This window comes from Ahaetulla prasina, chromosome 8 (assembly GCF_028640845.1).
Source record: "Ahaetulla prasina isolate Xishuangbanna chromosome 8, ASM2864084v1, whole genome shotgun sequence".
Classification (NCBI taxonomy): Eukaryota; Metazoa; Chordata; class Lepidosauria; order Squamata; family Colubridae; genus Ahaetulla; species Ahaetulla prasina.
The window spans coordinates 88384997-88396690 of record NC_080546.1 but is presented as its reverse complement, the minus strand read 5'-3'; the positions used below and the strand labels follow the sequence as shown (position 1 = coordinate 88396690).

At 43.4% G+C, this 11694-nt stretch overlaps 1 protein-coding gene across 2 annotated transcripts in view; it reads right to left on the bottom strand.

Annotated features, from left to right (window-relative positions):
* KLHL5 (kelch like family member 5) overlaps positions 1 to 11694 on the bottom strand; it is a 48053-nt gene that overhangs the window by 7607 nt on the left and 28752 nt on the right. For both annotated transcript variants that reach the window (XM_058193193.1, XM_058193194.1), the window contains 5 exons: positions 8936 to 9122; positions 7797 to 8021; positions 5868 to 6030; positions 3728 to 3940; positions 583 to 754 (listed from right to left, as the gene is read on the bottom strand). In XM_058193193.1, coding sequence (XP_058049176.1) covers positions 583 to 754; positions 3728 to 3940; positions 5868 to 6030; positions 7797 to 8021; positions 8936 to 9122 — 960 coding nt within the window. The remainder of the gene's footprint in view (positions 1 to 582; positions 755 to 3727; positions 3941 to 5867; positions 6031 to 7796; positions 8022 to 8935; positions 9123 to 11694) is intronic.

Below are 11694 nucleotides of genomic sequence, written 5' to 3'. Positions count from 1 at the left end.
CAGAGGCTGATAATAGTGAAGCAGAGGAACAGGAGGAGCCTGTTCCTAATGCACACATGAGAAGAGCTGCCAGAAGACAAGACCAGCTCAAGCAGAGAGGACGACTCAGAAGTAAGGCCAAGAGATGACTGGCCCATCCCATAAGGCTTTAAACAGACCAGCAACGGCGTTTGTGCTCTTTGCCAGAAAACAACATTGATAGCTTCATCTTGTTGCATTTATTTTGTATCGATGCCTTCTGAACATTTGCCAAGAAAGGCCTTTGGTAGTTTGCCTAATTGGACCAAGGCTGGTGATAGAATTGAGGAAAATATGTTGGGAGGAATTTGCTTTAATTTAGTTGAACTACGGTGGGAATGAAGTAATTCTCAGCTGTTCAAATAAAGTTTGTTTTTTCACAGACTGAGTTTCCTACTACCTACTTGGCCCTGGGTCACAACAGGCGAGTGGGCAGGCCCACCTGTGATTTCTGCTACTGGTTCGAGCGAACCAGTTTGCACCAGCTGAATACCACCTCCAGATATGACCAAAGATCCCAAAATCGCAGATGTGCTGGTCTGCTGCCTTAAACCTCCACATTACCTGTGTCCACTCATTTATCTGAGGATCGTATGATTCGACCGTATTAAGGTAGGCTTGTCCGTCATATCCTCCCACAGCGTACAGCTTATCTCCAAGAAGGCAGACTCCCACTGCGTCTCTGCTGATGCTCATTGATGCCACAGCGGTCCACACATCTGTTTTGGGATCGTATCTGATTTTTAAAAAGTGGGGGGGGGAAAAAAGCAAGTTTCCATTTTATTCCATTGAAGAACTGTGATGAAAATCTCTGCGTTGTGTTTATATGTCGCTCTCTTGAAACCCGTTTTGATTTTTGCAAAATAATGATCCAACGAAAGGTAAGGTCTTGGAAACCCCCTCTGGTTCCTGCGGGAAGTGTTTACAGGTAGTCCTCAACTTACGACCTCAATTGAGCCCAAAATTTACGTGGCTAAGAGAAACGTGTTAAGTGAGTTTTGCCCCGTTTTACGACATTTCCTGCCATGTTTGTTAAGTGAATCACCTCGAAGAGGTTGTAGAAAAAAATGCTTTTAAAAGGCTCCTCTGACAATCCCAGCTGAGTTGCCTGATATCAGAGGCTTTTCTTTTGTTTTAAAAGCATTTTTTCTTCGGCCGAAGAAAAAATGCTTTTAAAAGAAAAAACAAAAAAAGTTGGTCATGCCCAACCAGTCACATTACCCCCCATCAAGCCACGCCCACAGAACCGGTAGTAACAAATTTTACATTTCACCATTGCTCTCGGGTTGTCTAGTTTACGCATACATTTAAGCTTCCTGTTAAATTCTATGGGGTACTGTTAAGTGTTCACGATGGCAGTTCTATTGTCGTGTCCCACCCCCCACTCCAACGAACAAGTCAAGGAAGTCCGTGACAAACTTGGCAACGAAGCCTCTGCAGCTTGCCAAGTTCCTTCGAGGTTTATCAGGGCAGGCAGGAGTCCAAGTTGTGACTTCAGCGACAGGGTCCGGTATCAGCAAACTAGCTAAGACTTTGCTTGACTCAAGGTTGGAATGCCAAAAACAGGTCCTTTATATAGGCTGTGGGGTGTGGCTCCATGACTCAGCATTTATCCAGGCCTGTCCCTCCCTTCCTTCTGTTGGCGTCGCCTCTCAGATTTCCGGAAGCGAGGGTCCTCCCACACTGAATTGTCTTCAGCTGGATCTGCTGGCAGCTTCTGGGAAAGGGAGGGGTCAGAGGGAGTAGGGCCGAGTAATTCCAGCACCTGGCTGCCTTCCTGCTCTGACGGCTGAGTCAAAGGAACACACTGCTGGAATCCTCTCCGGGCATGGGGCCAGGGCCGGGGGCCGGGGGCTGGAGGCATGACAGGTAGTTCATCTTCATTATCAGACTCGGAGTCTGATAAAAGGCCCGGTTGGAGACGGGAGGGGCCCAGCTGAGGAGAGGAGGGAGGACGAGTCACAACATCTATTCTTGAAATCAAATGCAGGATAACCTTAGGCCGCCCTGCAATACGCGACTGACAACAGCTCATTGAGTGACCGTTCAAAGTTACAAGAGCCCTGAAGAGACGGACCTATCACTGTTTTTCACCCTTATGACCATTGCAGCATCTCCATGGTCACATGATCAAAATTCAGACAAACTGGCTCATAGCTATGACGGTTGCAATGTCCCCGGGGTCACGGGATCCCCATTGGCGACCTTCTGCCAAGCAAATGGGGAAGCCGGATTCCCTTAACAAACGTGTTACTAACTTTAACAAATGCAACGATTCACTTAACCAACTGTGAAAAGGAAAAGTCATAAAATGGGTCAGACTCACTAAACAAATGTTTCACTTAGCAACAAAAATGTTGGGCTCAGTTGTGGTCGTAACTCAATGATTACCTGTAATTAACACGAAAAAAGATCTGGAAAAGCAGAAATATTGATATAAATACGAAAAGCAGGCTAGTTAGAGCGACAGTCTTCCCTACAATGAAGTATAGGTGTGAGAGTTGGACTCTGATCGAAGAAGAATTGACGCTTTTGAATTGTGATGCTGCCCTAAATTATTGTGTATTCCAGAGGTCGGCAACCTGAAACACTCAAAGAGCCATTTGGACCCGTTTCCCACAGAAAAGAAAACACCGGGAGCCACAAAACCCTTTTGATGTCTAACATGAAGATAACATTGCATATATCGTTTTTTACCTTTATGCTATGTATAAAAAAAAAATCTATAACATGTTGCATTTATGAAATCAATGATCTGCTACAGGAGAAAACAAATTTTTATTTCTGCATGCAACAAAAATATTTTGAACTCTGAAAAAAAAGATGGGTCAAAAAAGCTCAATAAATCACAGGCCGATGGGTGTCACACATTGGCGGTTGTGACGCATATTTTGAGTGACAGGGAGCCGCAGCAGAGGGATAAAAGAGCCACACGCGGCTCCAGAGCCTCAGGTTGCTGACCCCTGGTGTATTCCATGGACAGCCAAACAGAAGTTTGTTAAACATTATGTAACATTATATAATATAATCACTAGAAGCTAAAATCATAAGACTACTTCTGATTTACTTTGGCCGTGCAAATTCATTGCAGAAGGCAAGGATGTTAGGAATGGTTAGTGGAACAGGAACAAGGGGTTACGCAAAGAACATGCTGGATTGACACCGTCAAAGCTGATGTAGGGAACCCTCGGCTCATGACCACCACTGAGCCCAACATTTTTGTTCTTAAGCGAGACATTGGTTTTAAGTGAGTTCTGCCCCATTTTACGACCCCTCCTGCCACAGTTGCTAAGTGAACCGCTGCGGCTGTTCAAGTTAGCAACCTGGCCGTTAAATGAATCTGGCTTTGCCATCAACTTTGCTGGTCGGGCCGTAAAAGGGGATCCCCTGATCTCGGGATCCCCCTCAACCATCCTAAACATCAACCAGTTGCCAAGCGCCCAAATTTCAGTCGCATGACCGGGAGGATGCTTGCAACGATCGTAAGTGTGGAAAACGATCGCAAGTCATTTTTTTTCAGGGATGCTGTAACTGCGAATGGCAAATGAACTGTTGTTAGGTGGAAGGTTGCCTGTACAAGTGGACGAATAACCATCGAGTGACATGATTCAATGGTTAAAACAACAACAACAACTGTTAACTTCACTCACACCACGATTGTGTCAAGCCTTCGAGCTTAAGCGAAGTTAGCCATTTATTGGGATCGTACCTTTCTACGCAATCGGACAGCCTTGATGTCAAGTTAGAAGCTGGTGCATCGTGACCCCCGATAGCATACAGGAAGCCATTCCAGGTCGTTACTCCCACGCCCCCTCTTCGTTTGGACATTTGAGCGCAGGGTGTCCACTTGTTCGTGTGCGGGTCGAAGCATTCTACGGACTTCAAGCAAGAACTTCCATCTCGGCCGCCTATCGCGTAGAGCCTGTGTACGTACACAGAAATGTTCAGAGAGGTTAACATTTGCTATCGGTTTCCATGCACAACAGAATGAGGAAAAGCTCATTCAACTAACGCTGAACTATGTCAAACCGCTGCAGGAAAATAATAATAATAATAATAAAGTGAAAGTTTGAAAAGTCTGAAAAACAACATTGCAAATGTTTCGCAGGCCAAGTTCATCAGGATGGAGCAACCTCTACAGTTTTCTAATAATTTTTTTATTCTGTCGATTAAGATCAGCCTTAAACGTCTTACACAGGAAAATGCGCGTGTGAGATCGTATCACCAAAGCTGGAGTACAAATTTGAAATTGGAGCAGTTTATCAGGCGTTGTTTCCCATAACTTGCTTTCTATCCTCTACAAAAAAATTAGCAATTGTGGTAAGACTCCCGAGATCTACAATACGGGACTGAACAAAGGGAAATTTTGGATCAGAAAGCAAATTTTTTTCAGGCATTCCTCCACAGATAATTCAGAAGTAGAAACTATTCATGAAGTGGAATCTGTTCATTTGGTAACTAAATACAAAGGGGTTGTTATTTTCCTTTCCCTCCACCTATTTTCCTCTGATTCCATACAATATTCCCGAACTTCCATTGTACATGAACCGGTACTAAAACATTGATCGTAAATTATAGTTATGAATAGTAATCAATACCTGTGTTTCCCCAAAAATAAAACCAGGTCTTATACTAATTTTTGCTCCCAAAGACGCATTAGGCCTTATTTTCCAGCTAGGTCTTATTTTGGAGGAAATATGATACTAAATGCACCCATTTTGCTGACAATCTTAACCGGGGCTTATTTTGGGGGTAGGGCTTATATTACGAGTATCCTGAAAAAATCATGCTAGGGCTTATTTTCCGGTTGGGTCTTATTTTCAGGGAAACAGAGTATACCTAGTGTTTCAGTAAAAAGTTCTGACAAGAGCAATAAGAATAGAGGTAGTCCTCAATTTACTACCTCATTCATTTAGTGTCCGTTCAGTTACAAGACAAAAAAGTAACTTATGACGGGTTTTTTTTTACATTTAAGACTGTTGCAGCAGCCCCATGGTCATGTGATCAAAATTTGGACGGTTGGCAACTGGTTCATGTTTATGACGGTCGCAGTGTGCCAGGTGGGGGGGAGGAGGTGTCATGTGATCTCCTTTTGTGACCTTCTGACAAGCAAAATCAGTAGGGAGGTCAGATTTATTTAAAAAAAAAAAACACGTGTTACCAACTTAACAGCTGCAGTGATTCGCTTAACAACTGTGGCAAGAAAGGTCGCAAAATGGGGCAAAATTTACTTAACAACTGTCTCACTTAGCAACAGAATTTTTTTTTTTATTCAAAAAGTTTTACAAAAAACTTTTCCCCCCCTTTGCCCCCCCTCCCTTCACAATCCCCCTCCCCCCCCGACTTCCTGGAACGAGCACAAGGTATAGTTAAAGATAAAACAAACATATGCTAAAAAAAATTCGTCCCAACTTAATTATACCCCTACAATCATCACTTCCTAACTTCCCCCGAAAACAATCAAAAATAATACATCATAATCATTCAAAAACAGCCTGATAACTCTTAGTCTGATATCTACATTGAATATAGTCAATCCATTTTTCCCATTCCTTTAAGTATCTTTCTTGCGTATTGTCTTTCAAAAAGGCTGATATCTTCGCCATCTCAGCCAAATTGGCCACTTTCAATATCCATTCTTCTATTGTAGGTACTTCTTTTTTCTTCCAGTATTGTCCTATTAGTAATCTTGCTGCTAGTTATTAGATTTAAAATCAATTTAGTCTCAATTACTGTACAGTCCGTGATAATTCCCAGCAGAAAAAATTGCGGCAGGAACATTTTGGGTTTAATTCTGGTCAAGGATTATCTGTACCGGAAAGCCTTAACTTTTGGTTCCCTGTACTTACTTTCCACTTAGTACTGCTACTCCCACTGTACTCCTTGGAGTAGACATACTGGCCACGAAGTTCCACTGTCGGGCCTGTGGATCCCACCTTTCGACTGTGTTCAGGTAGCTCCAACCATCGTGTCCTCCCACAGCATACATCGGACCTTCCAATACTGCCACTCCTTCAAAGAAAGCAAACATCGCAAATTGCTCACCAGAGGTTTTCCCACTCTTTTTTTTTCCATAAAAAAGTTTTCTTTTTACAATCGTATCAAACAGCTCATCCAATGTACAGTTATATACAATTAGTCGGGCTTGCCCAGTCACCACCCCCTCCTTTTAACTCTCTTCCCTCTTCTACCTTCTTCTACTTTCCAGACCTTCCTCTCCTTCTCTTATCTACATCCTCTCCTCCCTCCACCCTCCACCTTCCTTCTCCCTCTTCTACCCCTCTTCCTTCCTCTTCTCCTCTTTCCTACCTCCTATTCTCTCCTCTTTTCTCCCTCCCCACCGTTCTAAAATGGTAACTGGGCAGACCCGACCCTACATTAATTATATTTATACATCTTCAATAATCCCTGTACATTAACCATCACTCCATCTCTACCCTAGGTTTCTCCCACTCTTGAGGCGAAAACCAGATATCTCTATTTTCATAAAATTTTTCAGAAAATATAAAAATCTCTTCAGGGAGAAGCACACACCCGCAAGGAATGTTGTGTCCACAACTTAGTTCTCAGGTAGGATATAAGTAACATGAGAAATCAAGTTAAGTTTAATATTCATAATGTTGGTTATTACTCAAAATGCTTAATAGCAATAGCACTTAGACTTATATCATCTTTTTTAAATGACTCCATAAACCCTTGCGGGGGGGGTGGAGTCTGGGCAACTGAATGGTGCTGAGTGTTTACTGGCCGGATGCCCTTCCCTGTCACCCATGCGGAGTTTTGTTCAGCAGATATATTCTCATCGTGCCCAGAGAGAGAAAAATACCTGCGTCTACCTAGGATTGAACTCACAGCCTCCTGGTTGTGAGGTGAGAGCTCCACCTCTAGGCCACCACACCACTCAGCACTTAGACTTATATACCGCTTCATAACGCTATACAGCACTCTCTGGATGGTTTATAGAGTCAGTATGTTGCCCCCAACAATTTGGGTCCTCAGTTCACCGACCTGGGAAGGATGGAAGGCTGAGTCAACCTTTGAGCTCAGTTGGGATCAAACTCTAGTCTGTGAGCAGAGTTAGCCTGCAATTCTGCATTCTGTGCTATCAGAGTTCCCGTTAAAGTTAATAATGTAAGATATTTGAAAGAAAAGTAATTTAGCCAGAGATAGTTGAACGGGAGCAGATTCTTGCTGTAAGTGGGAAAGTTTGCTCCTACTAGTATGAATTTAAAGGTAAAGGTTCCCCTCGCACATACGTGCTAGTCGTTCCCGATTCTAGGCAGCGGTGCTCATCTCCATTTCAAAGCCGAAGAGCCAGTGCTGTCCGAAGACATCTCCCTGGTCATGTGGCCAGCATGATTCAAAGGCGCATGGAACACTATTCCCTTCCCACCAAAGGTGCTCCCTATTTTTCTACTTGCATTTTTTACGTGCTTTCGAACTGCTAGGTTGGCAGAAGCTGGGACAAGTCACGGGAGCTCACCCCATTATGCAGCACTAGGGATTCGAACCACTGAACTGCTGCCCTTTCGATCAACAAGCTCAGTGTCTTAGTCACTGAGCCACCGCATCGCTATGTATGAATTTATGGGCTCTAAATTGAGACCCACAAATATAACTAATGTTATTTAACAGTTTTAAAGTTAATTTCCACCCCCCCCCCCACAACATCGAACCCACAAATAAAACATTGGAATCGCTTACTTGAATTAATCTGGTAAGCGTGTAACTCATAACCCTTTTTTTTTAAAAAAAAATATGCAAATATTTATACATACCAAGCCCATGCCTGTGAGTTGACATGGGTGGCATCACGCTCCATGTTTTTGTCTTGGGGTTATAACACTCCACAGTATTCAATGTTTTTAATCCGTCTCTACCTCCGACGACGTACAATTTATCATCTAACACGGCGACTCCGAACTGTAACCTTCTCCCATTCATATTTGCAACAGGAGTCCACATATTGGTTCGGAGATCGTATTTCTCAATGCTGGTCGCTCCTTAATAATAGTATAATATATGTTGTTGTTTTTTTAAAAAAAAGAGTACTTGGAACAATAATAGCAGTTCTATGAAAAGGAAACAGTTAGGACTCCATGCAGAAGGTTAGGGATAGTCTTACTAATTAAATAGGCACGATCCAAACAGATTTATTTATACTTGAACTGTGCAGGTGATTACACCAATTAGTTGCTCATGAAACTCTCAAGTACAGGTAGCCTCAACTTATAGCCATAACTGAGCCCAAGATTTGTGTTGTTACGTAAGACATTTGTTAACCCTTTTTACGACCTTCCTTGCCACAAATAGATCCTTGGAGTTGTTACATTAGTGCAGGGGTGTCAAACTCAACTCCATTGAGGGCCGCATCAGGGTTGTGTTGACCTCGGCGGGGCGGGGTGGATGTGGCCAGCTCGAGGTCACTCGTGTCGGGGGCGCCTGTGGCGGCCCGAGCGCTCTGCCAGCAAAAACGGGCTCCCGACCTCAGTTTTCGGCTGCGACGGCCTCCTGCAACCCTCCGCCAGCAAAAACGGAGCTCGGGTGGACCGCACGCTCCATTTTCGTTGGCAGAGGCACCGCAGGCGGATTCTTTGCTGTTTCCATGTGGCCAGATCTAAGCATCCTGCGGGTCAGATTCGGCCCCCGGGCCTTGAGTTTTGACACCCCTGCGTTAGTGACACGGTTGTTAGGTGAATCTGCTTTACCCGTTGACTTTGCTCGTCAGAAGGTCGGCAAAGGTGCCTGACTTCATGACCCCGGGGGCGCTGCAACCATCATAAATACGAGTCAGTGGCCAAGCGTCCAAATTTTGACCAGGCGGCCCTCAGGATCTGCAACGGTCGTTCGGTGTCCTCGTATTGAGGACTCCCCGTATGATGGCTTCGTTTTTAATCTTTATTATAAACCAATATACCTTTAGTGGCATCCATGCCTCCCACTGCAAACAGGACGCCCACAGTAGATTTTCTGGGCTTTGTGCGAGGGCTTTGCAGCATGGGCCTTCTCTCCGGCAACAAATGGTACTTCATGGCTTCCATGATCAGTTTTTGACATTCAATGTCATCTCTGAAGAGTACGTTGTTTTCCATGTCGGCTAGAAACTAGGCAAAAGGAAAAATAAACGTACTGGATTGCTACGCCGTAATAGTGGATCAGGAATAAGCCAGCATGAAATGCAAATTCATTTGGCACCGTGGGTATCATCTATTCGAACCTATCATCAGTATGAACGCTTAATAAATGATTTGCAACAATCAGGGCATAAAAAGAACAAGCACTAATATTTAAAAATTTCAGCTTCTGTACATCAGAGCAGGTTTTAACTATTTTCTCTAGGATAAAAATCCATTTAACCGAAGTGGCAATTGCTCTGTTAGATGAAACTTTCACACAAAGTATCTGTGCTGCAGCCAGGTTAACTTAACACTGCAATAAACATGTAGAATTTAGAAATTATATTACGCATTACTATTTAGTTCTGTGCTTTATGTGTTTTTAACTGCTGCAAATTTCTTTGGTATCGTGAGCTTTGGCGAATGTAAGCTTTGATTCTGTATAATTCCTAATGAACAGAGCAGCATAACAGACATTCATAGGCATCAAAATCACGTTTTACAGTGTTAATCCTCACTAAAGACCAATATGTTTGCTCTAAATTAACTAGATTTGCTGCATTCTATCCAAATCAACCTAGGCTACTCTTTAAAACGTTGCAACTCTAGTAAGTGTTTAGCTGATCGAGTAAAATAGCATCATCAACAAATATTGATCTACAATTTAGCGAAGCTTATTTTAATATAATGTTACAAATTAAAATTTCTGGCGTAGTCATCCGAAGCAGGAAACATTTTTTTTTTAATTGAAAAAGTTTTAGAAAACAAACAAACATTTTTCCCCCTTTCCCCCCAAAACCCCTTCCCCTCCTTCCCCGGCTTCCCGGGTCAATCACAAGGTATTATTACACAAAGCCAAACATAGACTAAAATTTTCCCTTGCAACGCAATTAACCTCATCCGAGTCTTTTCATTTCCTAACCTCCCCCATAACATTCTAAGATAATACATCCTTATTATTCAAAGGCAATCTGATATCTCTTAATCTGATATCTATTTTGTTCGAAGCAGGAAACATTTTTGATTACTTCTTTTTTTGTTGTTCTTCCTTTTCTCACAGGAACTTTAAACCCATATGCGTGTGTGTTTGGACGTCCATGGAGATTCTCAGTCAAATTCTCGAAACCGTGACTAAATGGGACGGCACAGAGCCGCGACGGTTGGGCAGGCCCACCCGCGATCTCCCCTACCGGTTCGCCCAAACCGGTACGAACAAGCTGAATACTACCTCTGTGTTGGACTTGTGGGAATGTAACGATTCCAGGCTGGTTCCTCTCTTGACTCCGCCCTAGACGCTGCCTGCCCTTCTCTGGTAGTCTATACAAAACCTTCACGTCAATAGGATTTGATAATATTTCCCATTAATCACAGTCACTGGCATAGTTTGGGGTTTTAAGATTCTACAGCCTGGAACAATTTATGTAAAATTATAAATATCAGTCACTGGCTCTTTGGAAGCCTGTTTCAATCTCCCGGGCCACCGAACAAATCTACATGATGATGGCCGCCTTGAAACAAATTCAGCTCTCATCTCCCCAGGTGACTAAACACAGCCGTATTTATGCATAATTGGAATAGACCACAAAATACTCATTTCCATATCTCCTGATGTTTTAGTACTTTGAAGCTTTCTTTAACCAAAGATATGCCACCCTTCACTGAGATAACGTTTGTAAAGTATTTAATTAAGGCATCATGAATTTACGCTCTCATTGAACACAGGACAAGTTCTGCCTGAGGGATTCGCATCGCTGGTGGAATTCCCAATAAACATTTAACTGGTTTTAGATGCACGATAAAATGATTGTTTCAGTCCAAGAAACCGGTTCCACGTAGCAACCGAGATAAAATCTTGCCCTGATTGAATTTTTAAAATGGATCAGCAAAGCTGTCTCCTGTCATGGCCTGCCAGTGAGAAGGTTGGGGAGGAACATGGGCCAGTCCTGGAGTCTGGGAAAGGCTCTGATGAGTGCTCTGCATCGGAGGCAGAGAGGGGGCCAGGGCCATCCGACAATTATCAGCTACCTTCGGATCCGGATATCAGTGGGGCAGACAAACAGCTGGAGCCTGTTCCCGATGTGCGCATGACGAAGGGACGATTCATCAGACGAAGGGAACCATTAAGGAACAAGGGTCGACTTGAGAGTAAGGCCACAGTTGGACGATGAAGGGCCCCTCCCATAGGGAATAAAAGAGGAGCGAAAGGGGAGTGGAGTTTGCAGGAGACAATTCGTTCATTACTGCATTCTTGCCAAGTATTGCAGGCGTCTGAAAGATATCAGACTGGCCACTCTCCAAACCTGATAAAGGTCGGTAACTGTGAACTATCTTGAAAGACTTTGCTAGAGAGGAATTCACTGTAAATTAAATAAAAAGGGTTTATCGGGACAAGGACTTGGCTTCGTGCTGCTGGTGAAGCCTTGGTCAGAACACATCTCCCTTTTAATGGGATAGCAGCTTTTACATTTCTTGGATTAGTCTCTGTTTTATCCAGAAATCTCTCCTCTAATTTTCAACGCCTGAAAAGACGGCAATAATTTTATCACACCCTTGTGTGAAC